Source organism: Cavia porcellus, unplaced genomic scaffold (assembly GCF_034190915.1).
Source record: "Cavia porcellus strain 051 isolate PalLab524CR breed Dunkin Hartley unplaced genomic scaffold, mCavPor4.1 scaffold_1, whole genome shotgun sequence".
Classification (NCBI taxonomy): domain Eukaryota; kingdom Metazoa; phylum Chordata; class Mammalia; order Rodentia; family Caviidae; genus Cavia; species Cavia porcellus.
In genome coordinates this window covers 199,157,924-199,185,880 of record NW_026947484.1, presented here as the reverse complement: position 1 = coordinate 199,185,880, position 27,957 = coordinate 199,157,924, and the positions used below count along the sequence as shown (strand labels likewise).

At 46.4% G+C, this 27,957-nt stretch overlaps 1 protein-coding gene across 3 annotated transcripts in view; it reads left to right on the top strand.

Moving 5' to 3' along the window:
* The window catches only part of Nr6a1 (nuclear receptor subfamily 6 group A member 1), a 202,895-nt gene extending 182,097 nt beyond the window's left edge, over positions 1–20,798 (top strand). For 2 of the 3 annotated variants that reach the window (XM_003470787.4, XM_063227349.1), the window contains 5 exons: positions 2,935–3,162; positions 4,766–5,020; positions 11,996–12,117; positions 13,771–13,923; positions 15,682–20,798. In XM_003470787.4, coding sequence (XP_003470835.1) covers positions 2,935–3,162; positions 4,766–5,020; positions 11,996–12,117; positions 13,771–13,923; positions 15,682–15,770 — 847 coding nt within the window. In that variant the 3' untranslated portion in view covers positions 15,771–20,798. The remainder of the gene's footprint in view (positions 1–2,934; positions 3,163–4,765; positions 5,021–11,995; positions 12,118–13,770; positions 13,924–15,681) is intronic. The other variant, XM_063227343.1, reaches the window with a different exon arrangement.
* The last annotated feature ends 7,159 nt before the right edge of the window (positions 20,799–27,957 follow it).

The following is a 27,957-nucleotide window of genomic DNA, read 5'->3' as shown; positions in this document are numbered from 1 at the left end:
CTGCAGCCAGGATGACACAGAGCCTTGTTTCTTGCCCTACTTTATGTTAAGGCCTCAACATGTCAGCAGTTTTTTCTGCAGACTGGTAAACTATGATAGTTTTTCTCTGAATATACATATAGGCTTCATGAAGTAGAATGTTTGAAATAATAGTGCTTCCTGTTATTCCCTCATTCATTGGTATTGGGCACTGGATTTCTTACTTATCACTGAAATAGTACAAACCACACAGCTGAGCATAGTGGCATGTGCCTGCAGTCCCAGTTACTCAGGAGGCTGAGGCAAGAGGATTGCAAGTCAAGACCAGCCTGGGAGATTTAGTAATAGCCTGTCTCAAAATAAAAAGGGCTGGTAATATAGCTCAGTGGTAGAGGATCTCTGGGTTCATTTGATGCCAGTACTACAAAACAAAATAAAATGTCACACTAATTGTGCTGAATTAAATTATAATTTTTCAGCCATGCAAGAATCAGTGTTTTTCAATTTATAAATTTTAAGAAACAGTAAAAGTTTTTGAAGCCAGACAGATTTGCTGCTGTATAAGGATATGCAAATTTGGAGGCTGGGGATTTAGCTCAGCGGCATAAGCGCCTGCCTTGCAAGCAGACAGTTGTAAGTTCGATCCCCAGTACCGATAAAAATGAAAAAGACCAAAAAAAAAAAAAAAGGATATGCAAATTTTAGATTCATGGTTCAAGTGTGGTATTTTTTTTTAATTTCTATTTTTGTTAGTACATGTTTGTAGTACATAATGATTACATTTATTGTGGAGAGTTGGTACGTGTACCTAATACATCTTAATCCTTTTTATGTCCCTTTTCCTGCCCCTTCTGCCCCCCTGTGTTCCTTCTTTTCTCCCTCCCTCCATCTTTTGGTCCCTTTCCCATTTGCAAAAGATCTGTTTTCCTGTTTCCTATCATATGTCCTTTATTTTGTTTTGTTGTTGTTGTTTTGTTTGTTTTTTGAGACATTGTCTCACTGTGTAGTTCAAGGTGGCCTTGAACTCAGTATGTAGCCAAAATTGATCTTGAGCTCCTGATGATCTTCCTGCCTCAGCCTCCAGGGTTCTGGGATTATAGGCATGTGTCACCATGCCCAGCTATTTTGCTTTTTAAATTATGTATACTTTGGGTTTGTCATATAAGAAAAACTGTGACAGCCAGGGATTTACCTCAGCGACATAAGCGCCTGCCTGGCAAGTGCTAAGTCATGAGTTTGATCCCCCGGTAAAAAAAAAAAAAGAAAAGAAAAAGAAAAACTGCGACAAATATGGCATCTTCACTTTTTTTTAAACAGGGTTTCATTGTGTGGTTCAAGATGGCCTTGAACTCACTTTGTAGTCTAGGATGGCCTCGAATTCACAGTAACCTTCTTGCTTCAGCCTTCTGAGTGCTGGGATTACAGGCATGTGCCACCACACCCAATCAAACATGGCATTTTAAAATAGCTGTCAAGTATAAAATAGAACCCTCAACTGCCAGAGAAGGACAAGAATTGACAGACTTTTTCTGTAAAGGTCATATAGTAAAATACTTAATACTTTTGCTGGCCTAGTGGTCTAAGTCTCAACTATTCAGCTATACCTTTGGTGGATGTCACAAGCAGTCACAAATAGCATGTAAACCAGTGAGTATGGCTATGCTTCAATAAAACTTCATTTGCCAAAACAGGCTAGAGCAGTGGTGGTGAACGTGTGGCACAGGTGCCACAGTGGGCTGTTGTGTCATTGAAAGATCTGAAAGGTTTGCCCTCACTGGGGAATACACTCAGCTTGGCCTACAGACTGCAGTCTGCAACACTTAGTTATAGGAATATATCTAGGTTAAAAGCTACAGAATTTTAAAATTTCATTGCCAGAGTGGTTAGAGTTCTCCAAGAATGGAGAGGCAGGTAAAAATCTACTTCCTTTTAATGTTTAATTATAACTTTTATTCCATTCAAGTGCCCTGTTTGTTCCATCCTTTGAATAGTAAGGGGTTAAGGCTATATGTCACATTCCTTCCTAGATGTGTTATGACTGGACAAGACACTCTGTGTCTTGTGTTCTGTTTTTTATTTTCCTACCAATTTTGTCATCATTGTTTATGAGTGTCCATCAGAAAGTCTTTAGAGATGATAGCCATACAAAGAATTCACCCAACCAATGTTTATTTTTTTCTTTTTTTTTTAAATTTTATTTAAAGAAAGACTAAACAGAACACAAAATGGGTAGAAATAATACATACGTTCAGAGAAAAAATAAACAGTAAGAAATCAATAGTTGGGGGCTGGGGATTTAGCTCAGCGGCATAAGCGCCTGCCTTGCAAGCAGGTGGTCGTGAGTTCAATCCCCGGTACTGATAAAAATGAAAAAGACAAAAAAAAAAAAGAAATCAATAGTTGATGTTTACATACTGTCCTTTTACAATAGTTGTTCAGGATACAAAAGTGGAACATATAAAGTGGGAATTCAAACAGCAAGACTGCAAACAATTTTATTCAATTATCCAACAAAAACTTAGTAATATGGTTGTCAATCCTATACACTTAAACATACATGCAGTTATCCATTTCTCTCTCTCTCTCTCTCTCTCTCTCTCTCTCTCTCTCTCTCTCTCTACCGGGGATCGAACTCACGACCGCCTGCTTGCAAGGCAGGTGTTTATGCCACTGAGCTAAATGCCCAGCCCCTCATATCTTCATTTATTCACTACCTCCTCTGCCGGACACTGAGTGTCCAGTGTGAACCCCACATTCATGCCACCCACACAGTCCTTGACTTACAGATGGGAGTCTAGTAGCAGTGATAAGCATGAAACCACTGATTATGTTCCCTGGCTTAATGAGATACTGACTTTATAGCCAAAGAACACCTAAACTACCTAGTGGCTCATTTCTTGTGAGTAGGCACGAGACCTGCTGTGACTTTGCTTGACATGAAATTTTTCTTTCCAGTAGGTCTGTGGAACTAAATGGATTCATGACATTCAGGGAGCAGTACATGGGGATGTCTGTGCCTCCACATTATCAATACATTCCACACCTTTTGAGCTATTCTGGCCATTCACCACTTCTGCCCCCACAAGCTCGCAGCCTGGACCCCCAGTCATACAGTCTGATTCACCAGTTGATGTCAGCCGAAGACCTGGAGCCACTGGGCACACCCATGTTGATCGAAGATGGGTAAGTGAGCTCTGCCCTGTTTATCACCCTTAAAGCTTCAAAATGTCCTTACTCTATACCTGCCTACATCCCTGCCAAATCTACCTCAGGCTTTGGCATAAATCAGGAGATAATGGGTGATGACACAAGTATCAAGTGACAGATCTGCTCATCTGTGAAGTCAGTAGTCCCTCGTTTTTTCCCCTTAATCATCTTTTCTCATAGAGTTGGGATTACTTTTCATTCCCTGTGGAATTGGAGTCAAATCACCTGACCCAGGATGGGTCAGAGCTTCTGTGCCAGAGATGAATTATAATCATATACCAATCTAGGCTCCTTAACAAGGCATCCAAGGCCTAACTGATGCATCTGTGTACATCTCTAGCCACCATACTCATAGGTAGCCTGGTGGCATGTTACCCTTGGGTACAGGCCTGAGTGGATAGAACAACTACTGTGAGTCTACAGTTGTCTCTGCCTAAGTAAGTTATATTCAGCCGTCAGGCCCACCCATTGCTGCATCCTTGAGCCCAGAGCCCAGAGCATAGGCTGTTGTAATGTTATCAGTCTTAGACCTCCCAGAAAGTATCCTAAGGTTTCCTAAGCAAACCTTCAGCTTCAGAAGAGGAGACTCAAATATCCACCCACGAGAAGACACACAGAGCCTTTCCATGTCTGAATAAAGAGGCATAAAAAGATGCCAAGGAACGTGGGAAGGAAGAAACTGGGGCACTGAGTCTGTGGCCCCAGAGGCCCCCCTCAGGCAAAAGTTGAGAAATGTGCTGTAAGCTTAAGGGAAAGATGAACAACTCTGACTCCTGAACTCACCACCAGAGGGTGCAGTGAGAGCAGCAAAAGCTGCTGCACTCATTCTGTGCTTTCAGCTGTGGCCCCTCTGCTCTTCTTTTGTGCTGGCCCCTGAATTATATGGATACTAGATTCACCGCACTGGAGTTCTCACGGCCAAAACTAGGGCAGTAGTGACTTGGAATTTTCTCTAAGACATGGAACATTAGAGGTCACCAATATTAAAAGTCATTTTTCCTGATAATTGTACAAATTTCTAAGTCTTCTTTTCTCTCAGCATCCTTTACTTACCAGGTCCACTTCTGCTTCCCTAAGCTTGCTTCTGGCCTTAGTCTTGCCCTCTTATAAGAAAACAGTCAAAATGGGTATGGGGCACATCAGTAAAACCCAGCACTCTGGGAAACTTACGCAAGAAGATCTCAAGTTCACACCTACTCTGGGCAACTTAGCAAGACTCTGTCTCAAAATAACCAGTAGAGAAAAAGGACAGAGGTTGGGGCCGTAGCTTATTGATGAAGTGCTTATCTAGCATGCTAAAGCCCTAGGTTTGATTCCCAGAACCACAAAATAGAAGAAGAAGAGGAGGAAGAGGAGGAGGAAGAAAAAGAAAATGGGCTGGAGATATAACTCAGTACAGTACTGAGTTCAATCCCTAGTACCACAAAATATAAATAAATAAAATTGAACTGAATGACCCTGGAGATCTCTGATCAAGGGGGAAGGATCTCACTGCCAGGGACGCTTTGTGCCTTTAGGGGTGGCTTCTTGTGTCTATGCTCATCCTCCAGCTGATAGAAATGACTTTCCCTGTCCCCAGATATGCTGTGACACAGGCAGAGTTGTTCGCCCTGCTTTGCCGACTGGCTGACGAGCTGCTCTTTAGGCAGATTGCTTGGATCAAGAAGCTGCCTTTCTTCTGTGAGCTGTCAATCAAAGATTACACGTGCCTCTTGAGCTCTACATGGCAGGAGTTAATCCTGCTGTCGTCCCTCACGGTTTACAGCAAGCAGATCTTTGGGGAGCTGGCTGATGTTACTGCCAAATACTCACCCTCTGATGAAGAACTGCACAGGTAAGACTGCTGTCTTGGAAGGAACCCAAGCAACCAAACCACTTGCACCTTTCAAGCCGCTCCTCATGCACACCTGAATTTGGATACTCACTATGCCACTTAGTAGTAGTTCTGTGATGTCAGCCACGTCTCTTATCTTTAGGTCGTAAATTTTAAAAATGAGATAAGAATAATAACCTCCTGGAACTAAGGACATGGCTCAATAGTAGAGTTCTTGCCTTGCATGTCCTGGGTTTGATCCTCAGCACCAAAAAAAAACCACCTTCCTCAAAAAGTGGGTGTGAAGAGCAAACACTGTGGAGTCAGACTTAGCAGAGTGCTAAGCTGTTGTTTTTATGACATCTAGATTAGTGAGATATGACAGTGTAACTGGAAGAAACAAAAATCGAAACTCTGCCTACAAGAAAGAGGCTCTGAACTATAGTTTTAATTCAAAAAAGAGACCTAGGAGTCTTTGTGGCACTATTATATGTCAGAGGCTAAGCTAGATATTTCATAGTGTCTATTTCCTTCTCACAGTGTTCAAGGTTATAGGTCATTGTGCCTTTTTATGGGCAAGAAAACTGAAATTCAGAAAGCCCAACCTTGGTCTTCGGTTTGCATCCAGAGCCAATGTTTGAGCTTGCACTTGCCTAACTGTGAAGTTTAGACTCTTTCACGCAGCTGAGATGTGGTGAGGTATTCAGAACAAGTAACTAAGAGATGGAGTAGTTCTCTTGTCTGTTTTCTGTCATAAAGTTTCATCTCAGTGGCCACATTCTTCTTACCCTACAGGTGAGAATGTACTGACTTCCTCCCTGTGGCACCATAGCCTCTTCCAGCACTTTTTTGCTTTGGAGACTTGGAACACATGGTGACTATTTTCTGACCCCAAAGATCAAGATGGATGATCTGTTGAGGCAACTTTTCTGGCTTATTAAATTATTCATATGAAGTGTCTTACATAGCTTAACTCACATTTAAATAAACATTTTCAATAAACCGCCTTTGTTGGGCATTTAAAAAATAATTGGAAGTCATAGGATTTCAAATCAAAGCACACTCGGAAGGAAGAAAGATGCACATGGATAAGAGCCAGAGAAGGTGGAATGGCAGCCCCCATGCTTCTCTTCACAGGACTGGGGTTCATCCCCTTCCCCCCAGTCATGGCATAGAAACAAGGCCAAGGCTCAAGCCAGAAGCAAAGCTCTGAGACCTTCCGGGGCCCTTTGCACAGCTGAGGGAGGGAGGAGTCTGGGCGCCAACTCTCTCCCCTGCTTTTCTAATATTTCCTTATTAATGATGCTCACTGGCTTCAAGATGATCTATAAGTGACAAGAGTTTTGAACCCAGCTGACTCTTTGTCCTGTAAACAGAGCTGTCTAATTTTGTAGATAAGCTAACCCCTTGTCCAGAGCCTCTAATTCATTATTTCCAGCAAAGTCCTATCTCCAGCTCCATAACTCTGGGCTGAGGGGGTGTTTGGATAGCAGTCCGCCTGCTCTCTTGTTGTCAGGAGTTTGCCAGCTGGCTTCCCTGTTTGCCTGGGACTGCCTACAAAGTCAGCAAAGCCAGGGGCTAGTAGCAGTTGAATTAGTGAGGAAACCTTTATTTCCTAGAATGTCTCCTTATAAAGGAGGATCTAAAGCTACACTGTCTGGTGTAGTAGCCACTAGCTTCCTATGACTTCTCAAACAGTTAGCTAAAATTAAAAATCCTCATTTGCCATTGACCACATTTCAGGTACACAGTAGCTACATGTGTCTTATGGCTGCCGTACTGACTAGAGCAAATGTTAGGACTTTTCCATCATCACAGTTTTAACAGAGCTAACTCTAGAACACATGATTCTGCTGAACTCCAAATAGGTCCCGAGGATTTAAAAAAGGGATTTATTGTTAGGATTCTCATCCTGTTGTGGAACCCATCAATGGAAAAAGAAGACTTGAACTTTGGTATGTTAATTCTGATCCATGGCTGTTTACTGATCATCTGTTGTACATTTGGGAAAGGGGGCTGGGATTGCAGATGATACAAATAGTGGTTTGTGACTCAGAGTCCATATTCTTGGTTGAGAGGGCTGGGAGGCAAATAGAAGCAGATCCAATGTACAGTGCAAGGTCCTGTTGTTGGAGGTTGAGGTGTGTGAAGGACCATACAAGCAGACTAGGGAATGAGGGCCACTCCTTACAGAATTAGAGGACTTCCCAGAAGAATAGACTTTTATTGGAGGTGTACTTGCAAGTAGGAAGTCTCTGGGTACATTGTGGGAAACAGAAGAAGGGCAGGAGAGTAACACAATAGTTAGTTCTAGGTGAATGCTATGTGCAGAGACCCAAAAGCAAGCCTACAGACTAAGGTATAAAGACATTGTGTGGGGGAGAAACAGAGGAGTGATTGGAGACAAGGGTACGGCCAAGACAGTTCAGAAAGGGGCTCAACTGCCAATCTGAAGAATTCAGATTTGGGGCTGGGGGTTTAGCTCAGTGGTGTAAGCTCCTGCCCCACAAGCACGAGGTCATGAGTTCAATCCTCTGTACCAAAAAAAAAAAAAAAAGCGGATTTGATAGTGTAGTAGTAGTTTATGTTGTAGGAAGTATTTCTCTGGGAGAATTAGATAATTAGATTTCTACGACTGCAAAGCTCAAGGTAGATTGGTATGGATAACCTTACAGCCCCGTAGCTGAATTGGAGGCTCTTCACAGCCATCTGAAAGAAAACAAGGCCTGGACCAGGCAGCAGTGATGTGGGACCAGAAAGGGCAGCACAAAGCCAAGCATTGGCGAAGAGGTTGTTGGCCACCCCTGAGTGGGAGAAGTTGGGTGACTGCTATGTTTTCCCAGTAGCTGGGCACATAGGTACAGATCCTCTTGCCGAGAGAAAGGAGCTTGGGAAGAGCACGATAGGAGATGAATTGCTCTGAGTTTGGCTTGGGTTTCTGGGAAGCCTAAAGTGCGAGTAAAACTGGGAACACGTGGCATGGGAGATGTGAGGCTTCTAGAGGGAAAGTAATCACTGAAGTCTCCCCCTCTGCTGGAAGCCCAGAGTGTGCAGCCTGTAATTAGCCATAGCTCTTTCCTACTCCACTTGTGCCTGTGTTACTCCCACTGCCTCAGGCAGCCTTTACTTGTGCACAACTCTTGAGTGTGAGTGCCTGCTGTCAGGAAAAACCTTTTCCCAGATGATACATGGCCACCTCCTTTTCTCCCCTGAAATATTCAATCAAATTTATGGTGTCCATATTCCTTAATCAGACTGTTATCACAGTGAGCTAGACCAATTTGATTTAAAGCAGATTGTAGCACCAGCCAGAGACTGCTCCTGGCCCTAATCAACACTCCTTCACTCCCAGAAGGAGATACCTTGAGCTGAATGGAACACCAGTTCCATTTTGGCCAAGTCTCTGGAAAGTTGCCTTCCAGCTTCCCAGCCTGGACCCTAAAAAGCTATTTCCTAAACCTGTAAAGACTGTCATCTTCTTTGCTGCAGTAATGGGAGCAGTGATGATGGCAATAATTCTATTAATAATAACAGTTATAGAGAATTTATTGCACTAAATTGCATTGTAAGTGCATTACATAGGTTATTTGTTAAATTCTCACTGCCATCCTGAGACTGGCACTGATACTATTCCTGCTGTAGAAATGAGGATCTTCAAAGCTAGAAAGAGATGGAGTTCAGACCATCACCTGGGTCTTTTGTGTTCCAGAATGCAAGCTCTTTACCATTACCCTCCACTAAATTTATTTTCCCTGAGCCTGTTCGGAAGGTTTGACTTTGAGAAGTTGGTCCTGGAGCTACACAACCTGACTTTGCATGGAAGTCTGTGTGGATCCCAAGATGACAGTTCCTTGTAGGCTATAGCTGACTGCTGCTGGAGAAGACACATTTAGATGAATGGAACAGAGACAACTGGGCCTCTTCACCCCTCTGTGGGATATAACTTACATAGTGTCAGCTTCAATTGCTGCCTGAATGGTCCAGTGGTCTGGGGGATCCTGGCAGGAATGTTTTCCTTGCCCTAGCATGCTTGTGTGATAGGAACCTAGAAGAAGAATGGGTGTGTTTGTCCAGCTTTATGGCTTCAAATGCTGATAACTTGCAGACAGGGAATACAGTGGCATCAGAACTGTGGAGTGGGCAGATGTGGAGGAGGCTTGGCTGCAGGAGAAAGCATGCCCGTGGAACAGAGAACAACTTTGTTTATCAAGGGGTGGGATGTGGGTGTGGAGGCAAGCTCTGCAGTCAAGCTGTGGAGACTGAGTGGGGGCTGGTGGGCTGGCTGCCAGCCCCCACCAATGCCAGGGGTCCAGAATAGTTGCCTGGTAAAGGAAATTTGGAAAAAATGGATTTTCTGTCCCCAAAAGAAACAGCAGATCTGGCACAGATGTATGAGCCAGCCACTTGAGAGCCTCTTTGTGCCCCCCAGGTCAAGATGCAGCCAGGAACAGGAACCTGGGATCTGGCCGACAGCCACACACCTGCAAGCTCAGCAGTGCCAGGGTGAACACTTGGGGCAAGAGGTTGCTGATTGAGGGAGAGCATTATCTTTGCTTGTTAGGTACTCGGTGACCAGACAGATGCTGACTCCATTTCTCCCCTTAGCCCACCTCATCTCAGCCCCATTCCACTCTTCCATGTACGTGCTAAAGGGAATCGAGGCTAAAGCTCTGATTTTCTTCTCAAGAGCATACTCCAGAAAAGTATAATGTTGGAGTGATCTTTATTCTCTTCATGCTGCCTTCTGCAGATCTTAGCATCATGGATGCACCCAACACCTATGCAGATCCACTGTCCCAGTAGGCAGTTCAAGATTGGGCATGGAGAGTGGCACAGGGGAAAACCTACAGGTTGAGATTAGGAAGCCTAGGTTTAAACTGGGGCTCCCTGGTTCTTACATACTGTGTGACTTTGGAGAAGCCATCTGTGTATCTGTACCCTCATCCCTAACATAAATATTTTTACTTGCAATTATCAGGAAGGTAAATTGTAAGAATGCATGTAAAGAGTGTAAGTAAGTAATAGGGGTTAAGTAAATAACCTCTCTGAGCTTTATTTTGAGAGAGAACAAAAAAAGTCTATGACTGATACACTTTTTATTTATTAAAAATATCCAGTGAGATATATGTGGAATAAAGTGCCTAGCAGGTAGCAAACCCTCGGCACGTAATTTGACATGGGTTTGTCCATCAGCCATTCTGGGAAAGTATCAGTAAAGGGGTAAAAGCCATTGGGCCAGGTATACAGACAAACTGAATCACCATCATAATCGGCGAACAGAGAAGCCCTAGCTCAAACTGGACTCCATGCCATATGGTGAAGGGCGCAGAGTTCTGGATTACAGGTACCTGCAGCCATGGCTCTACTGGTTCTTGAGAAGTACAGGGATCTCTGGCTTCAACCACAGCAAGGCTTTCCCCAGGGAAGAGAAAATACTATATTCTGTTTGCCCAGGAAGTCAAAGCCTGCAGTTAACACAAAAATCAGTAGAGTCCAGAAATTGTAGTACATTCCCAGGTGTTCTAGGTCCTTCCCAGATTGGGCCCCCTTGTCTGGCACATGGCTGTGTGCCCAGATCTGAACATATCACTGGGAAGTGCAGTAGAGCTGAGTTTCTTTTCTTCATGACTAAGCTGACATCTGAGGCCTGTGTAGAACTCTTCTTGAACTACTGTCTAGCTCACTCTTGCTGTGATTTAGGCCATCCTGAGCCTAGTGTTTATAAACTCCTGTTTTCCCATTAAGCACTTACTTCCTTGGTTTGGTGATGTGCAGTCTCTGGTATAAGCATACCTAGAACACTAGGCCCTATCTTGGGAGCTATGCGGAGAGGTGTGGCCAATTTTGAGCCATCTCTTCTGGGACAGGCCAAGGACACCACCACACATTGCAAACCAAGCCCTTAAGAAGTTAGCCCAGGTTCCAAGTTCTAATTCTACATACAGGTCTGCCTTCTTTCAACTTGATTATCTCATCTTTACAATGGTAGTGATTGTCTCACCCAGCTTGTACACTTGAAAGAATTAAATACCAGCAGAGGCTAACATGTCATGGAGAGTCAGTGTTTTCTTCCCTCCAGGACAGCAGTAAAATTTTTCATTGTGTGTAACTTTGGGCCTACTGAAAACAGTGAACCTAAACAAAAATGACTGGCACTTTTTTCAGTATTGGGCAGAGGCTCACGTAGTGTCACCATGGCAGCTGTGTCTCAACAAAAGCTGTATCTTAAAGCCAGACATGATGGCATAGTGCTAGCACACTGGGAGGCTAAAAAAAGCAGAACACAAGTTCAACCCCACCCTGGACTACTTTGAATTTTGAGACTCTGTCTCAAATTTTTAAAAAATGAGGGCTGGGGATTTAGCTCAGCAGCATAAGCACCTGCCTTGCAAGCAGGCGGTCATGAGTTCAATCCCTGGTACGAATACAAAGTTTAAAAAAAAATTTTTTTTTTTAAAGTACTGAGGATATAGATCAGTGCAAAGGCCCTTGGCTCAATCCTCAATACCACTGAAAAGAAGTATCTTAATATTGTGATGTTGCTCCACATTTACATCTCAGTGCTCCTGTGGCTCTTCTTAGCCCAAGCAGGCTCACATTATTTTACAAAGGAGGACTTCAGATCTTGAGGAATGACCTTCACAGAGTCTTAGAGCTGTGTGAGATAGAGCTAAAATTGAGCCCAGATCTGACTGTCTGACCTCAAGACAAACAGCCTGAGAGCTGGGGATTTAGCGCAGCAGCATAAGCACCTGCCTGGTGAGCACAAGGTCGTGAGTTCGATCCCTGGAACAACAACAACAAAAAGAGAAAACAGCCTGCAAGAGCTGTGCTGGCCCTGAACAAACTGTGGATCTGCCTGTGGGTTCTGTTTCCCCAAGGTCAGCCTCTTTCCTAAGGTAGACCTTAGGAAACGAGCTGTGAGAGCTCTTTATCTGCCCTTTCTGAGGTCACTGATATCAGAGCCCATAGGTGAAACCTCTGTCTGTTCCCCAGATTTAGTGATGAAGGCATGGAGGTAATCGAGCGGCTCATCTACCTGTATCACAAGTTCCACCAGCTGAAGGTCAGCAATGAGGAGTATGCGTGCATGAAAGCCATTAACTTCCTAAATCAAGGTGAGTGTCTGGGGTGGGGCTGGGGAAAGGCATATTTCTTTCTTACCAATGAGCATTTCCCTCCTGTTTCATAACCATGTGCACGAGCATGCACACACACAAACACACTCTCTCCCTCTTTGAGACTGTTGCAGAACCTATCACACCATGTGACGACCAATCTTGGAAGGCCTAAACCTCCCCCCTTGTCATCATCTGCCCCTTTACAGAGCAGGGAATGCTTTCGACTTTTTTCTTGAAACCTAAATGCCACAATCTCTATAACTCACAGAGGAAGGAAGAGGATTCACTTTGTTTAGTCAGTTTTCATGCATTTAAACACAGACACCAAGGACAGTACATGCGTCATTTAAAATATGTACCAAGTTTACCAGTCATTGAAGAGCAGAGTGACTGATGAAGCTATTGGAGATAAGGCCTCTGTGACAGGCCAGCAGCAGTTCTGAAACCCCTTTGGGAAGAATGGCAGTGCATAAAAGTGTAATGCCTATCAAGCATGATTGTTAATTAGAAGAATAACTGGATGTGATTATGGAGAATTAGCTGCAAAGTGGCACACGGTAGCTGCTGGTAACCAGCATATTCAGAATTTATGTTCTTTTTTCTGCAGTGACATGTGAGTTCTCTACTGCCAAAGTGGAACTGGGCAGTGTTGGTGTCTGTGAAAGTGCTTTTTTCCTGTGTTCAGTTTGCCAATTCAGATATTCTTAGTCTCCTGTTGCATGTCTTCCCCCATGCTGGCCGGACCTACTCCTCTAGCCTCTGCACTGCGTATGTATTTATCTGGTGTCTGCAGGCAAAGCCCTATGCTGAGCACTAGCAACATTAAAGAAAATCAGACCTCAGGCCCCTTGAGCAGCACACATTCTGCTAGCACTCAGCACAGTCACTGCTTCTCTGTAGAGGAGGAGGTCACAGTGACTTCTTGGAGGAGAAATTTGAGCTGGGCTTCAAAGCCTGGGTAAAATTGATATAGAGACTATTTTATTCATATTCTATATAGAAAAATGTATTTTTCTAGATAGATAGCTAGAGAAAAGAGTATACAGAAAAAGAGAGCAGAGGGAAATGAAGCTACGTGTGTGTGTTTATGTTTTAGGTGTTGTATATGTATTTGGCACACATGAACATGTAGGTATCAGCAAGAGTTCTGATTGACTCCAGCATTAGGCAAATTCAAAGATACTGTGAAATTTGAAAAGCTGGGTAGTTGGGGCTGGGGATTTAGCTCAGCGGCATAAGCGCCTGCCTTGCAAGCAGGCAGTCGTGAGTTCAATCCCCAGTACCCATAAAAAGAAAAAAGACCAAAAAAAAAAAAAAAAAAAAAAAAGCTGGGTAGTCATTCACATGATAATGTTTCATTGTTCATTGGCTGTTTAGTGTTGGCCCTGTACTGGGAGCTGGGTGTGAAATTGAGAAAGACACAACCTAGCCTTCAAGTCTAGTAACTGTCCTTATACATACATTTTTTCTTTTATTTCTTTTCTTTTACCTAGAGTTTAGGTCATCCATATCAGAAATATAAAAGACCCTCTGTTGTGACCATTTTTAATAGTTTTTAATTGGAAGATACACATACTCAATAATGTGTTTTTCTGCATTAGAAAGCCCCTCCCATTATCTGTGTGATTTGTTTTTTCCCCCCCGCTTCAGATATCAGGGGTCTGACCAGTGCCTCACAGCTGGAACAGTTGAACAAGCGATACTGGTACATTTGCCAGGATTTCACTGAATATAAATATACACATCAGCCCAACCGCTTTCCTGATCTCATGATGTGCTTACCTGAGATTCGATACATTGCAGGTAACATTCTGTGTCCTGGGCTTCCATCTCTTCCTTGCTTCTCTTAGCTTGTGAAACTGTGTTTTCAAGAGGCTGATTCCAGGCCCACCTGCATAAAATCATACTGCCTTTACCCTCAGAGAACAGGAAATTGTGTTTCCTTTGTAGAGAAGTACACAATTCTTAAACTCCTATGATGTACAGGATACTTTGTGGCCTTATTTAATCTCAGAATAATCTCCACAAGACTGATGATTGATGATACTAACATTCTCTGAATGGAAAGACAGGCTGAAGAATCTCAAATTAATTTCATCTCCTGAAATACATACTTTGTGTGTATGTAGTACTAGAGGTGAAACCCAGGGCCTCACCATACTACGCAAGTGCTCCGCCACTGAGCTATATACCCGGACCATGAATTATATACTTTAAAATAGTTCATTCAATATGTGAATTACATCTCAATTTTAAAAAAAACTTTCATAGGTTTAGACGTTCAGGAATCATGGAAAGTGTTATCTTTAAAATCAAGGAATTTTTTGTGTTAGGTGTGTCTTTGTGGTCTTGACCCCTTCTGAGCTTCTTGACATTTAATGGGTCCATTTTACTGCATAATGTTAGCTTTTTTTTTTTTTTTTTTTTAACTTCCTTTAGTAAAGATTCTTGTTTCTAGCTGTCTAGTGTATACTGAGAGGTAGCTCAGAAATGTGACCTTTAGACTGGGATTGTTCCTGCAAAATTGAGCAATAATAATTTTCAATTGAAAAACTTAGAATCTGATAGGGAATTTCTTGCCCACCTCTTGGGCCACAGCACAGTCTAGCAAATGTAAACTGGTCCTAAAAGTACTTTGAATCATCTGGGAACTTTTTAAAAACCATTGTTAGTGTTCAGTTTTCAGCTTCACACAGTCTCATTTAATTAGTCTGGGAAGAGCCTGGAAATCAGTATTTTTAAAATGTCCCTCAAAAAAAAAAAAGTCCCTCAAGGGCTGGGGATTTAACTCAGTGGCATAAGTGCCTGCTTGGCAAGCACGAGGTCATGAGTTTGATCCCTGGTACCAAAAATATAAAAATGTCCCTCAAGTGATTCTAAGTTACTGCCAGGGAGAAGCAACTGAGTCTTAGCAATTTACAAAGTGTATTAGTACACTAAATGATCTGAGAAGTCCTCAATAAAGAAACCTATACAACTGCTTTAACCCTGAATTTCACAAATTTCTTTGCCCCATGACCCTTTATCCCCACACTTCTATTAACATATTACATTAGTTTGAAGAACAGTGTTTTTAATACTAGAAATTCTACTATGGAAAAAGTCAATATAAAACTCTGGTATTTTAAGGGCTAGCTTAGCAGCATAGGGCCTGACTGGCAAGTATGAAGTCATGAGTTTGATCCCCAATACCAAAAAAAAAAAAAAAAAAAAAAAAAAATGGTATTTTAGCTCTAAGAGGGCTGGGTAGGACAGTGCCTTTCAGTGTCAGATTTTTCATCTACAAAATGAGGATTAAAAAGTAACATCTATCATATGGGAACTTGTGAGACTAAAGGAGATAATGCATTTGCCCACCTGGCACAGCCACAGATAGTAGAATGATATGAGTCTCCCAAGGACTCCAAAAGGAGCGGGTAGTAGATGCCAGCCCTATCTAACCTTTATAGTCTTTCTGCCACTTCCTGCACCAGCAACTTCTCCTTTCACTAGCACAAGAGAAGGCAGGACCAGCCTTCTGCTGTTGGCCACTGCTAACTCCTCTTCTCTGCCTTTCCCCAGGAAAGATGGTGAATGTCCCCCTGGAGCAGCTGCCCCTCCTCTTTAAGGTGGTGCTGCATTCCTGCAAGACAAGTGTGGTCAAGGAGTGACCTGTTCCCTGCGAACCCTCAGGCAACCACAGAGCCTTGGGTAGGCAGGACAGGCTCAGGAAGAGAGAGCCAGAGACCAAGGTGGAGGCGTGATGCAGTTGCCTCCATAACAAGAAGAGTGTTTGTTTGTTTGTCTGTTTTTTTAACCTCATTTTTCTATATATTTATTTCACGACAGAGTTGAATGTATGGCCTTCAACATGATGCACATGCTTTTGTGTGAATGCAGCAGATGCATTTCCTTGCAGTTTACAGAATGTGAAGATGTCTGATGTTACAGTATTGTCATTGTTTAGTGATAGTTCTTTTGTATTTTGAGGGAGAGGGTGGGGTGGGCTGAGATGACTGTTTCCGTATTAACAAAGATGACTACCTCAATGGAAGTGGGGGTGTGACCATCCCTACTATTTCCACTTTTTCTGAGCAGACGTGTGTATTCGTCTGTCAGAGAGCAAACTGCCTTTTTCTAGCCATATGCTTGTCAGGAATACACCAAAGGGGTGAAGTGGTGGTAGGGATTCACTGAGTGAGATGGGCAAGCCGTGTGGAACAGGAAGTGAGGGCTGAGCCATCTTGATGGAAAGCGTGAGAGTTCAGAGCAGAGCTCCATGACCAGATGTAAAGCAGGTATCCTCTCAGCAGGTCGCACGTAGGGGCGAAAAGTCTTCTGTTCTCACACCCTGCTGCCCTCCTCTCCCTGCGCCTCCACCATCCATGTCTGCCACTGTCAACTATTCATCCAACAAAGGTGTGGCACTAAGTCAGTCCCTCGACTTGCCTACGAGCTCCGCTAGGGCTTACGGCTACCTAGGTTCCTGCTTGATCTTCTAAGACCTGCCCTCTCAGACTTCTTCCCGCTCCCTTGTAAGTTTGACTTCCTCACAACCCTTTGAAAAACTGACCAAAATGCCATGTTCTGAAGCACAGTGCCCACTACTGATTTATTCTCCTCTCACCTCTTTGCTTCAAGGGGTGGGAAGACGAAGGCAAAACTGCTGAACTATTCCTCCTTTAGAATCCCCTGCCCTACCACCACCTCCATCACCCCACCCACAAGACTGAATCTAAACTTCATCTCTTTTTTAGATAGTGGAAAGGACCATTCACCCTTCTGCTGGCCAAAATTTAAACTTCTGAATCCTACTCCCAAGTTCTCCTAATCTCTCCATAATGAGATCAGGTTTTCCCAGGGCCCCAGAACAGAAAGCCTAGAGTAGCCCAGCTACCCTTCTGTGAATCAGTGCCTGGCCAACCAAGGCCTGGAAGACTGGGGCCAAATGCACCTGGAAGGGAAGGGGGACTTTAAACTACCTCATATGCCTAAGGGCCTGTCTCCTGTCTCTGCAGATATGGCCTGTACCCCTTTTCTTTCCCTACCTGCCCCACCTAACCCCGGAAAGTGTTCTTGCCCCTCTGGACTTTGGCAAGGGCCACACTGTGTCTGTCTTGGAGCTCTTTCAGGTGCTTTTCTCCTTTTCTGCCTTAATGCAGCATTTGTTCCTGCCCACACTCAGGCACCTTCTGTAGCCAGTGCACCCTTGGGAGGACGTAAGGGACCCTCAGTACTTCCTGTGTCATTTTGTTCAAAGATTGTGCTTTCCTGACTCAGCTCGGTAAACCTACCCAGGTGATCACAGTGTACACACACAGGGTAGTGTGCTTCGGTTTATAATTTTTTCTTTTTGGTGAAGTGTTACGGGTACCAACCAGCAAAGGAGCAATGTTTATCCTTTGCTGGATCTAAAATTCAGAGTGTTCCCCCTCAATGCTATTTCTCCAGCTGTGTAAGAGAGAGGAGACATGTACCTTAGAAAAACTCCAACCAGCACGTGTCATATGACAGTGGGAAGATTTATGTGATCGTGTGTGTCTTAATTTGTAAGTTCACAGTATTTTTCTTGCTTTCCTGAAGTTTTTATTTAACCAACTAGATCATACCCTTTGGCTCCAGGTCAGATTCCGAGCTGCTTTCCTCAAATAGGAGAAGAGACACATACACTGGAGACTCCTTCTCTAAGACGGCTCCTGTGTGCAGCATCTTTTCTTGTTTAGACCTCCATATATCAAATTGTATTTTTTTTCAAATTACTATTTTTTCAGATTCCTTTTTAAATTAAGCATCCTACCCATTGGGTTGAGTGTCAAAGGAAACTGCTCTCTGATCAGGCAAGAACGTATCCCTCCAATCATGTAGTATTAAACAGATCAAGTTGTTAATTTGTGGAGTGGAGAAAGGTTCTGCAAGTTGCCATTGTACAAATCCATTTTTACAAATGTTTGCAGCAGATTCCACAGAACAAAGAGCCCATTCATTGCCAAGAGCCCTGCAGAATCTCTGAGCCAAGTGGCTGTGTGTTCCGAGCCGGAGCCTGACCTGTGGACCGTATTTAATGTCTTCTGCACCCAGTCCTTTTATGACGTGGGCTTCTTTTAAACAGGGTAAAGTGAATGTGTTGCATTGCAAACTCAGGTATTATGAGGAGAAGGTAGGAGTATAGCTAGCAGTGTGGAGACATTAGGTCAGCCACTAGATGTATTTGTGAATTTGGTTTGAAGGACACAGAGAAAGGTTGGAGGGGGAGGTTTGGCTTGTTTGTTTTTCGCATAATGTTTAGTGAACAGGCAGCCTTTTTGCTAGTAGAAGAAGAAAAAAGCTGTATATGTTGTTTCAAATCCTCTGTCCTGTCTCTATCCTAGCCACCATAAGCACTCACTTTGAGTGAGTTTCCCACCATAAAAATATGACCCTGTGAGCTGTGTGGAAAAGGAGAACCCCACCTCCTTGCACTATATTGAAACATGCAAGCTTTTCCCTCCATTTTGAACACTTCCTTGACCCAAGACAATAGTTAGATTCTTGGAGATTCATCTCTACTTCATGCTTTCTGGCTCCCTTTGTGAACTATGGAGTCCTTTGCACGGTGTGATGTGCTTGCCCTTATCTGGAGAAATTTCCCAGGACCTGTCTAAGCACTCCACGTAGCTCAGAGGACACTAGCCCATTGCCCAGCCTGTAAGAGGTGGGCCAGCCTCCAGCGATAGAAAGGAGCAAGCAGGAAGTTTCCTATCTGGATCCCAGGAACAGAGCAGGCTCGGGAGGAGCCTAGGCATCTGTATGGCTTCCCCACCTCACACTAGCCTGCTGCTGCCCTGCCCTGCCTTTCAGGGAGGTATCTGCCCAGGTCAGCACTGGCAGTACTTTAAAACCCTGGCCCCTCTGCTAGCCTCCCTGCTTTGCTACCCATTCCCTGCATTTACTTGTTCTTGGTTTCCTGGGGAATGGGACAGATGGGACAGACAAATCAGTGTGGGCAGCATCTACATCATGCCCAGGATAGGCTAGAGTAAAGAGACCCTGGCTTCCCAGCAAGGAAGGAAGTTGGGCAGTGGCTCCAAACTCATAGTTTCAGCCACCTGGTCTATGTGCTTTTCCTTGTTACTTTTTAAATTTTTGCTTTTAGGAAATTTCAGTCCTCAGGCTAGTCCTTTTTATTAAACTTTAAATTTTTCTTTACTGATTTTCTTGAAGGTTTAAAAAAAAAAAAGAACAGAAAAAAACCACCTCTAAATAAAGGCCCCACTACTCTTTTTCTCCCCCACCTTGACCTATGAGAGCCTCCTCCTCTGCCCCACACTCCCCTTTGCCTTTGCAGTTGACCATCCTTCCTTTTTCCTCGGCTGGAAGCATCTCCATCCAGTGTCTAAAATGATGCTTCACCTGTGTCTCAGGATGAGAGACGGCAATCATCCCACCAGGGGCTGGAAGCACGCGAGCCTTGAGGTCAGGGTTTCTAGGGCCACAGCTCAGGGATGTGTATTTAACTACAGGGTCCCAGAAACCCCTCTCTTGGCTGCCATAAGCAACATCTCCTTTTCTGGGCTTGGGAGCCATACCCAGACTGTTTCCCTCAGAGGCAGGAGCCCCAGAGAGCCTGTGGCCTCCTCTTTGGCCTTCTTGGGCCACTTTGAGACTTGAAGACTTCTAACTGCCCTGCAGCATGAGCCTTGGTGGCCCTGCCTCTGCCAGCTCGTGAGAAACCTGACTCCTCTGCCCAGTCTGTTCTCTGACCTCCTCCTTCTGGGCCTGCAGCCCAAGTGGGCCATGGCATGCTCAGGAATCAGCTGTCAGCTCAAAAGGAAACTAGGAACGAGGCAGAGCCCGCTCAAAGTCCAAGAAAAACACTGTGATCCTGGTGAAGGCTAGTCTTCCAAATCCTGAAGCCAGCCCAGCCGGCCAAAGGATCCTCTTTGCCCCTTGGTGACCCTTGTTTTCTTTGATGAAATGTCTTACTATAGGTGATAATGTTGTTGACTCAAATTTCCATGAAAAACAAAAAAAAAAAAAAAAAAAAAAAAAAAAACTACCTCTCCAGTGACATCCTGGTTGATTCCTCTCAGAGGAATCCTGTGGGAAAAGAATACTGTAGCTCCCGCGCTGTTTACATGTTTCTGTCGGGAAAGAAACCCTGCCTGCCCTGGGGTGTTGGTGTTTTTGTCTATGTTGCCATCCCAGGCCTGTGATAGGGGCTTGTGGCTGCATTGTAATGTCTGGCTATGTGTGGGGAGTCCTTCCCACCTGCCCAGCAAGGGACAAGCCGCCCCTCTTGAAGAGGTTTCCCCTCCTGAGCTCCAGGCATGGGGGCACTGCCTCCCACAGCCCCCGACTCGGGGGCTCTGATGGCACCTGTGTCATGAGCCCATCCTGGGCTGCACCCCTGGTCTACCTCCACCCACAGTCCCGGGGAAGAATCGGGTAAACGGGATGTCTCTGAGCCCTTGCTCCCAAAGGGCTGGCCAAGGGCTGCCTGCCAGCCTGGCACCATCTACCCTGCATGATCAAACGGTAGTTGGCGGGCTCTGCAGGGTTCTCAGGCCCTCTGCTACCTCCCACACCTGCCTTCCGGCACGGGATGGGCCCTGTTCTGTGAATTGACTACCTGTGGAAATGTGACCAGTTAGTGTGAAATGCATGTTTAGCAAGTATTAGGTACTGTATTGGAACCAATAAATGTGAATCCTGCACATGCATCTGGCTGTGAAGCTTGTCTGGGGCTCAGGGGTGGGAAGCAGCATATCCTGAGGTGCCTCTGCTCTGGCCAGTGCTCATCTCAAGTCCTGCACCTGAGTCCTGGCAGAAGATAGCAGTTCTCAGAACTGCACGGTGCAGTGGACCAGCACCGTCTGCAGTGCCTGCTGTGTGGGCCAAGCACAGCGTTGCGGCTTTTCGTGAACCAGAGCCTTCCTCAACTTCAAGGATGGTGGCTTCTCTTTTATAAATGAAGAAACTAAGGTTGTAAAGGGTAAAGCAACTACCCCAAGGCCACCCAACCACAAAGTGGTACAACTGAGCTAAATCTGTTGGGAGAGGCACACAGACCTTCACCATGCCAAGGGAGGAGAGCCTTGTGCTGGGCAGGAAAGGCCCGGGGAGGGAGCAGCTTGTACTGGGCAGCGCCCGGAGAAGCTTCTCCGGGAGGTAGAGTTGAAGGTAGCCCTGGAAGCAGGTCCCCAGGCCAAGAGGAAGGCAGTAGGTAGCAGGCTCAACAGGGTGTTCAGAGGCCTAATGATGGAGGAGAAAGGTGAGGAGGTTTCAGGTGTGTGGGGCTGTCCTGGCCAGAGAATGAGACCGGGAAGAGTATCAAGAGGAGGCTGGAGAGTGGCTGGGAGCTTGCAGAAAGAAAGCAGCTGCTGAGGCACACAACAGCTGCACTTCCCTGGCCACGGTGTGTTGTCCACAACCTTGCTGTGTGGTTTGCAGTCTCAGATCAATACCTACTTTCCAGAAAGCACGTGACATCCTTCCTAGCTTTCCTAGAGGTGATCACAGGGCAGCTCTGCGGCATTAAGAGACATGGCCGGAGTCACACGGGCAGTGTCAGAGTTGGGCCTCAACTGTCCCGTGACCATGCATACTCAGGAGTGGCATTTGGGTTGGGGCTGGATGAAGACCAGCAGGAGACTGACTCCGCAGCCTGGGAAGATAAAGGCTGAAGAGAGTATGACTATGAAATGGGTGGAGGTGCCCATCTGTCCACCGTGCCTCAGCCCCCAGCCCAAGGCACCAGAGAGCTCTTGAGGCTTGAAAGAGGTAGTTTCAAACAAAGGAACTGTTATAAAGGAAGCATGGGCTGTCATCACCACACCACAAGAGGGACCAGACTCCTGCTGCCTCCAGGTGGGCAGTGTCTCCTGTGGTCCTCAGAACAACCTCTCAAGGTTTGAGCATTTGCCCCAGTTTACAATGAAGCAAACAGGCTTGGGGAATGAAGCCGTTTGCTGGGATGTGCGGACAAGAAGCAGAATTAGCTTTTGAATCCAGGTCTATCTGATACCAAAGTTACAACAGCTTCCTCCCTGCTGAGCCTTACAGTTCAATAGTGCTGAATATGTATGCCTGGAGTTGAAACAAAGCTCAAGAGTGGCCTTAGGTTGAACCTTGTGGATTCAAACAAAACCATGAAACAAGTTAACTGCATAAAGTAGATGAACAGGTCCAGCCAAGTTGAACCAATCAGTACTGTCCCAAACACAGAAGGCGACACAGTCTGTAATTCTGGGAATCTAGCATCCAGTGTCTTTTCGTTCCTACCCACCAAAAGATCACAGTTCAGCTGCCAAAAATGTAGGAAATGCTGTACTCTTTTGCCCTCCCACTGATCCCTACCTTCCTTGGCATGGTAAAGGCTCTGCGAAGTCTTACCCGAAGAAAGCTCATTTTGTTTTAGCCCAGGTTCTACCAAAAGTGTGTGAGCATTGGACATTTGTTCCTGGTGTTAAAACTATTGAGATGATGCTCCATGAACTAAAATTTAGGACACGGCTTCACATTTATAAATTGCTACTTAAGTAACACTGAGCTCTTGGCTTCTTGGAGTGCTAGGCAATAATCCAGAAAAGAACTATAAAATCGGGCCGAGGGTGTAACTCAGTGAGTGCTTAGTATAGACAAGGCCCTGTCTATACTAAGGCCCTGTCCCCATCACCAAAACAATAGCATAGAGTAAGGTATCTTTTTTTGTGGGCTAAATTCCCCAGAGCAACAATAAATAATGATGCTGTCCTAACCTCATTTTACAAATTAAAAAATCAAGAACCAGAGGAAAACAATTTACCTAAGGTTATATAACCAGTAAGAGCTCAGGAGCTGGTAAAAACTGGCACTGACCACCTATTCCTAGCACTCCTAAGTGCTAAGAGCCTCCTTGGGCCAACCCCAGGGCAGAGTCAGGTTATTTCTTTGTCACCACAGGATGTGCAGCCAGCACAATGGCAGGGAGGGTGCCTGGGTCTTACACATGGAGTCCTTCCCTGGGCACAATTTTCCCAGGCAGCCTGTGAGACCAAGCTTGTCATCAGGGTCTCACTAACATGTATTCCAGCTTTGCCCTTCCCACTTGGTTCAAGTTCTCTGATCCCTCACTTTCCCTGGCCGCAGTAGAGGTGATGGTGCCCATGGTGCAAGGCTTCCAGAGGATTGGGGCTGGCTCAAAGTTGGGGTGCCGAAACTGTGCTGGGAGGTGCTGCCCCTGCATCTCAACAACAGAAGCTCAGCAGACAGGAGCCACCTCTCAGGCTCGGCCTAGCCTTGGCCTGGCTGCCTGTCAGGGTCTCATGTCCACAGTGGCAGTCAGCCTCTCCGAGCCTGTGGCAAAAGTGCCCAACTGCCAGACCCAGGGCTCTTGGAGTCTTGTTCCCTTGGCAACAAGTCTCACCATGGAGACCACAACCCCATCCTTGCCCTCCAAGCAAACTCCCACTCCACAAACCTCTGTTCGCAGCCAGTCATAGGAGCGGTTGTAGGCTCCAGGACGCATTAAGGAAGCACTTCCACAGGGTGAGGAGTTCAAGGCACATCCTAGGAGCAGCAAGGGGAACTCGGTGTTCTGAGTGTCCACTTTCTGCCTGCCAAGGTCCGAGGTGGCTGCTCTACTCTTTCCTTTTGGTGGCTAGCCAGGAACCCAACCCTGTTTTCCATGAGTGAAAAACTGAGGCTCGAAGGCAGCAAGGACCATACCAAAGTCTCACAGCTGGTCAGTGTCGGGTTCAGGACTTCTGACTCTGCGTCTGCCCCCTCCCCACTTGTGGCCAGGACAGTCTGCAGCTGCCACGTAGGGAGGGCTTGATAGTGAGATGGACCCCTCTACCATAGGCCTCTGCTGCTAGCACCGGTGGCAGCCTGTGGCCCTTTGAGGCCTGGGCTGGGCTCAGCAGCAGTGGAGGAACTGCACTATTTTAAGCCAGGGCCAGCAAGCCCCATGTGGGCACAGGGAGGGTGGCCTCAGGCCCTTGGCCAGCTTCCCGGAAGTCACCATGGCCTCCCTCCTCTCCCCCGAATGGCTCTTGGAGGCAGTCACTTCCCTGCAAACAGGAAGGAGGCCCACAGGCCAAGACCTCCAGCCCCAGCTTCCTTCCCTGCCCCCCTGGTCTTCTCTAGTATATAGGGGAGCTTCCAGCTCCAGGTCCTGATCCATGGCCTTACCCAGGCCGACTCCTGGCAGGTGAGTGAAAGGAGGCTTGAATTTTTTCTGGTGCCCCAATTCTTCTATGGCAGTCCTACACTTTCCCTTTCCTAGACCCTTTGTCCCCTCTCCATGGCCTCAGTTGTACCCTAGGAAGCTGGTTGCTGTGAGCCAGAAAGAAGAGCAGAGATTTCCCCAGATTTAGTCCCATTCAAGTCTCCCCAGAATTAAATTGGGACACTCCAAAAGATGGGTACAGGAGTAAACTGACAGAGCCATCATGCCAGAAGGCAAAATTAGATGCCCAGAGATAAAAGCAGAGAACACCAGCCGTGGCTGCAGAAGAAAGGAGCCAAAGAAGCAGGGAGATGACTCTCAGCGGTGGCTCCTGACCACCCCCCAAACACAGGGCTGTGGGGGGCCCAACGGCTGTATGGCTGAAGAGGAATGTGGGGAGCAAGGCTGGGTCACCCCTTGAGGGCCGAGCGTGTGCACTGTGAGATAAACTACCCAGGAAGAGCTTCCAGCTGCGCCGCCTGCTCGAGGAGCATGGAGAGGCCTGGGCCCAAGGCTGGAGCCCCCCCAGCTGCCAGCACCTGCCTTGCCCTGGGGGCCTCCATCAGGCCTCTTCTGGAAAGTCCTGGGTCCCCAGTCTTGCCTGGCACCTCCAGCTCTGGGCTCCTGTGAGAGAGGGGGACAGGGGCACCAGCAGGCTGGAGGGTGCAGAGAGGCACGGTGGCATGCTGTCCTGTATGACATTGTACACTCCTATGTGCACGTGTCCACATGTGTGTCCGCTGATGTGGGGGTGTGCAGAGACGTACGTGTCCGCATGTTGCCAGGAGCTCCATTCCGCCTCCACAAGTGTCCCTGTTCTCAGTGTAGAGAAGTGGCCCCCAGGGGCACCTGGTCTCTTCCACCCCCCACCAGGTGGTCCAGCCTGGAGAGCCATGAGGCAGAGGGGGAGTGTGCAGGTCTAGTGCAGGCCTCCGGCCCCCCTCCCCACGCCGCAGCTGAGGCTCCCGGCGGCCACGGCCTTGACCCAGCACTATGGACTTCTCTGACATTGGCATCGGATCTGAACATCTGGCAGCAGGCTGATAAGGGGTGCAGCGGAAACAGCCTCTGCTGCTGCCAGCAGGCCCGCCCCCTCCGCTGCCTGGAATGGGGAGCAGGGTCTCAGTCTCCATCCCCCCTCCAGCCCCAGGGCCCTGCCCCTCTTTTCTCATTCTCTGCTTCTTCTCTCTTGAATCTCTGTCCTGATGGATTCGTATCACATGCCACCTCCCTGCCCATCTTTGGGTCTGTTTTGCTATCACTGTGTCTTCCTTTTTTCTTTTTCATTTTCTGCTTTGGTCTTTCTATATACCTCCCCTCTTTCTGGCTATCAACACTGGAGCCCTACTGCAGCCCAATAACTCTGTTCCTCTCTCTTCAGTTTCAGTTTCTGGGTCTCTGACTTATTTATCCTCTATTCCACCTCCAGGAAATAAGCCTGGCACTTTGGGGAAGTCCCTGTTCAGGAGTAAGATTCTGGGCTTTGTTTGCCTGGGGTGGGGGCAGCTCAAGTCTGGACTATACACCCCTTCTCTTCCTGGTGGGTCTCATGGCCTGGACCACCTGGGCTGGATCTTGAAGGAAAGGACAAATGGACAGGCCACCCAGGACTCTGGCAGGGTGGAGAGGAGTCTGATCCTGCAGGCCTAGCTCTGGGTTCCTGTTGGCTGGCTTTGAACACTGAGCCCATCACCCCTGCTTTGTGATTTGGGCCCAAGTCCTCATCTCTCAGGTGCTGTTTATGATGGGGAGCGGAGGCTACTACTCCTACTGCAGGATGGGGTGAGGATTTGAGACTAAGCACAGGTATGGATGGAGTGGCTCTGGGGACCCAGCACACATGGGTGTGTTTGTGTTAGGGGAGCTGTTCTATGCTGGCAGTGCCCAGGCCCCCTCCTGGCCCTGTCCCCTGGAGTACAGGAGGGCCAGTGAGGGGAGGGGAGCAGTGGCCCAGAGGAAGGGGGCTGTGGCAACATCCAGCATCAATTCAGGGATGAAGAGCACCAGCCTGCATGGTGGCAGTTGAGGGAGGCAGCAGAGCCTTGTGCTACAGGCAGCACACAGGGCCTTCAGTGCAGGGACAGCAGCCATTCAAGAAACACTGTCCCATTCTTGTCCTGTGCTGGCCGCCATGGACCCAGAAAGAAATCAGGCCTTTCCTTGAGGGTTCCCCTCTCCGAGGTGAATCATCGGTCACAGAAGGGCAAGCGGCACTCGGCACGATGGAGCAAATTCAACACAGACCCAGAAGCCAGGCCTTCTGCCCGTGGTTATTTGTGTTTTGCTGACATTTACAGGGAATACATGAAATACCAGGCAGCCACTTAGTATGTGACATGTGCCTCACGCTGTCCCCACCTTATCGGGAAGACTTGAGGCCTAGAACAGGGACACAAATGGTCCTGGGTCACAAAGCCAGAAGTAACGGAACTGGGATTTGATCTATGTTCTGCCAGTGATTCAACTTCCGAGGTCAAGGACTCACCAGGAGACCAAACCTAGCCTGGTTATTTCTATGGCATCGTGACATTGAAAGAGGACATTTGTCTTGCTTAAGAAGACAAGAAAAATGGACTCTACTTCATAAAGCTCTTATCAAAAATCAAGCAAAGGATCAGGATTTTGTTGTTACGGTGTATAACGTATTGGTGATATGGAATATTTATTGGCATATTTCTTTGTCAAATGAGTAAATGAGTGATAAAAGTCCTTAATTCAAAAAAAATCATTGAATTAAAATGGATAAAGCTAAAAAAATAAAAATGAGAATAGAAGAATAATCAAATGAAATAAACAAGGACCTAAGAAGTACATCGTGTGTTAGGTGAAAAAGATGTGACTATTAGACCATGCATGTTGGAAAATAAATTATGTGTTATGTTGTAAGTGAAATTAGAATATAATCAGAATAAATTATGAGTAGCAGTAAACTGATTTTTTTTTTTTTTTTTGTACCGAGGATTGAACTCCCAACCCTGTGCTTGCCAGGCAGGCGCTTATACCACTGAGCTAAATTCCTGGCCCAGCAAACTGATTTTTACATGCTCGTGATTTTAAAAATTAGTAGCATAATTAGGAGAAAGACATACTACATTTTAAATATAGTTGGTTTGATGATTATTAAGAAAAACCCTCCTCATCCCAAGTGAAGCGTTTTGTGCGGATTTTCCCATTTTCCTCAAGTGAAGGAGTAGGCTGCGCACAGCACCGTGCAGCAGGGGTTCTTAGCAGGCTGCCCTTGGTGGCCCTGTGCCCCTCCTCATCAGGATGCATGGCTGGGAGGTAAGCCCTCTGGGGACAGGCTTCCTCTCTCTCTCTTTCACTGCGTGAGCCCCTGGGCTGAAACAGTGCCTGGCGCCCAGAACACCCAGTAGGAGATGAAAACATAATACACAGGGGAGCATGTCGAGCATGGAACAGGTACAGGGCTCAGCAATCAGGGCTGGGCAACCTGGAGACTGGACAAACAGTGCAGGCTGGGGGGAAGGCTTGGCCTTCCTGACCATATCCCCTTTGCTCCTCCCAGCTCTGTCCTGACCTGGCTACCACTTGGTGCAGCCTGGGGCCACCACATCTGACCACCTGGCTCCACAGGCATAGCCAGCCTCAGTTTCTGCACCAGGCCTGGGAATATCCACAGCACGGTAAATGGTGACATTCGGAGAAGCCAA